This window comes from Cibotium barometz, chromosome 14, assembly GCF_041138505.1.
Source record: "Cibotium barometz isolate CiBa-2024 chromosome 14, ASM4113850v1, whole genome shotgun sequence".
Taxonomy (NCBI): domain Eukaryota; kingdom Viridiplantae; phylum Streptophyta; class Polypodiopsida; order Cyatheales; family Cibotiaceae; genus Cibotium; species Cibotium barometz.
In genome coordinates, this window is record NC_141059.1 from 49,748,107 (window position 1) to 49,751,386 (window position 3,280).

General features: G+C 36.0%; 1 protein-coding gene across 1 annotated transcript; it reads left to right on the plus strand.

Annotated features, from left to right (window-relative positions):
- Positions 1-2,323: 2,323 nt before the first annotated feature.
- Positions 2,324-2,917, plus strand: LOC147632135 (uncharacterized). The gene has a single exon (XM_086808008.1). The coding sequence runs from the start codon at positions 2,324-2,326 to the stop codon at positions 2,915-2,917; it is 594 nt and encodes a 197-aa protein (XP_086664134.1).
- Positions 2,918-3,280: the final 363 nt, after the last annotated feature.

Genomic DNA, 3,280 nt, shown 5'->3' on the forward strand with positions numbered 1-3,280 from the left:
TAAAGATCGGTATATACATTTTTTATCTTTAAAGGATTGTTTTTTATATTTAAGTAAGTAAGAAAGTATGTATGTATGTATGTATGTATATATGTTAGTATGTAGGTAGCTCTTGCATGTATGTATGTATATTTATATTTTGTATGTGTATATGTATGAGGTGCATGAATTTAGATAGGTATATGTATATATGTAATTATACATATTTAAGTAAGAAAGTATGTATGTATGTATGTATGTATGTATATATGTTAGTATGTAGGTAGCTCTTGCATGTATGTATGTATATGTATATTTTGTATGTTGATCTTTCAGAGCTTGTTATTTATATGTATATGTATATGCATATGTATATTTTGTATATGTATATGTATATGTATATGTATATTTTGTATGTTGATCTTTCAAAGCTTGTTATTTATATGTAAGTAAGTTCTTGGTCCTTTACAAAGCTCATAGTAAGTTCACGGTCCTTTGCAAAGCTCGGACTCCTTGTTCATTGCTCCAAAAAGCTCGGCGAAAAAAGCTCGCCAAAAAAATCCCCCGTCGCTTCAAGCTCATTGGGCCTCTTTATGCATCATATGGAGAAGAAGAAAGTATGATTTAGAAATTCCTTTTAGTTGACACATAAGGTCCTTTGAGGCTTCAAGCTCATTGAGCCTCTTTTATGCATCACATGGAGAAGGACAAAGCATGATTTTAGAAATTATTTTTAGTTGACACAAGGTCCCATGAGGCTTCTAGCACATGGAAAAAGTTAATGCAAGATTATTGGGCCTCTCATCTCTCACTAATCACTATTTATTTTGCTTTATTTTTAATTAGCTTCTTTTTATACTTATGCATGTGCTAAAATTTCATAAGGTTATTGAATCTTAGAAAGATAAATTTCCAAAGGTTTAAGCCTTGAACCTTAGAAAGATCATTTTCCAAAGATTTAAGCCTTGAAGCTTATTATACCTTATAGCTTACATGATTTAAATACATTCTCCTAAGGTTTAAGCTAAGGTTAATAACTAAGGTCTCTTTAGTTACCCAATTTTTATTAAATTTTCCAATTATTTTTCATCTAAGCTACACCTTTTTCCATATTTTTGGAGGATCACTTACTCTTGGTGCTATGCAAAAAAATCCTAGTTAAGGCGGTGTCACGTGCGGAGTGGTCCTTGTTAAATTACATTTGTATTTAACCCATATGAGTTATTATTTAACAACTTAACAATACTCTTTGGCATTCGACTTAGGATTTAAGATAAAATCTAACCAACTTTTCCTTCATGTTTCCATGAGACTTGGGTGGCTAGACATGGTTTACACATATCCCTAGGGCAACGAAAGGTTCTAATTACATATGCAGGTGGTCTTATGAGTTTGGGACCTTTAACTTTGCAAAACCAGCTCACATTCAAGTTTCCATGAAGTTTGATCCTATATGAACTCTCCAGTTTTTTTTCTTCTCATTAAATTAGATTATCAAAACTTAATTAACCCTTCTCTAAGACTTATAAACGAACTTATTTTCACATTTTACACGTTCCAAAAATTCTTATATTGTATCTAGTAGTTCATATGACTCAAAAAAAAATATTGGGGTGGTCTAATTAGGGGCTCGTAGTAGGTGGCTCTCATGCCTAAGTGTCCACCGCCTAGGAGAGAAGTGGATCATCCTATAGTGCTTGAATCGAATGCCAAGCCGGTCAACAATCCACCATATAGGGTCTCAAAGGTGGAAAGAGATAAAGTTGCCAAGCAAGTAAAGGAACTTCTGGACATGGGATGGATTGAACCAAGTTAATTACCATTTTCATCTCCTGTACTTTTTGTGAAAAAGAAAGATGGTTCATTTCGAATGTGCATAGATTATCGTGACCTCAACAAGATTACCGTGAAGAATCGATACCCAATACCTCGCATTGTGATGACCTCTTAGATGAGTTGAAGGAAGCTTACTATTTTTCAAAGATAGATTTGAGGTCGGGATCCCACCAAATAAGGATGAAAGAAAGGGGATGAGTTTAAAATAGCTTTTAGGATGGAAAGAGGATTGTTCTAGTTCATCGTTATACCATTTGGTCTCTTCAATGCACTTGTTACTTTTCAAGCCTTGAAGAGCAAGATGTTGTAGCGATTCCTCTACAAGTTTGTGTTGGTATTCTTTAATAATATCCTCATCTATAGTAAGATGGAGGATGAGCATCTTATGTATGTGAGGACGGTACTTGTGCCTCTTGCTGCTAAATTTGCATACAATAGCACCCATCATGAGAGCATTGGCATGTCTCCTTTTGAATCGTTGTATAGGTATAAAGTGAATGTGCCGATGATGGTCAACAAGAAAGATGTGGTGAATCAAAATGCAAAGGAAGAGTCTAAGAAAATGCAAGCTTTGCTTCAACAATGCAAGATGCATATGAAGCAAGCCCAAGAGAGTATGAAGTATTATGTGGACAAGCATAGAAGACACTTGGAGTTTAAGGAGGGCGACTACGTGTTCTTGAGGTTGCCAAAATCAAGATATGGGTTGCTCAAAGGCAATACCAACACCAAATTGGCTCATAGGTATTATGAACCCTACAAAGTATTGAGGAAGGTTGGTGAAGTAGCCTGTCAATTGTTGTTACCTTCATCAACAAGGATTCATGATGTCTTTCATGTGTCACACTTGAAAGTTTATGTGGGGCCGGAAGTAGTTGTTCATGAGGAATTTCTTCCCTTGGATGAAGAAGGATTGGCTGGATACCTTCCAGAGAAGATTTTGGGCAAAAGAGATAAGGTTCTTCGTAATCAAAATCTTGTGGAATACCTTGTCAAATGGAAAGGATTTCCCAAACAAGAGGCTTCATGGCAACCTGCTTCTATGATGGAGCTTCACCAAGGGTTGTTGGATGATTTTGATGAAGCAAATGGGGAGGTATAATAGTGAATAGGCTTATTGGAAATTCCTGAAAATTCACTGTTTTCAGCCCATATGTCTATGTGGCAAGCTCAATGGTTGGAATGAGCTATGGGAGAGGCATGTACCTTCATGGAAAAAGACAAGGGGCTAATTTGGGGGTGCCTCATGCAGCATTATAGCATCTCCATAATGTTGTAGCCAACCCTTATGATTGTGTGATTCTAATCGAGGGTTTCAAGGACAAAACCATTCGGATGGGGCTAGTTTATAATGAAGGGGAACACATTAATTGAGAAATTAGCCATGATGAGTACCCGAACATGTAAATAAATAATGGACCAAAAGGTCATGTGAACACAACATGGGCCATAGAAGTGAGTTAGG

Coding starts and splice junctions, on each gene's coding strand:
- LOC147632135 (XM_086808008.1), top strand. CDS start 2,324: ATGGTCAACAAGAAAGATGTGGTGAATCAAAATGCAAAGGAAGAGTCT.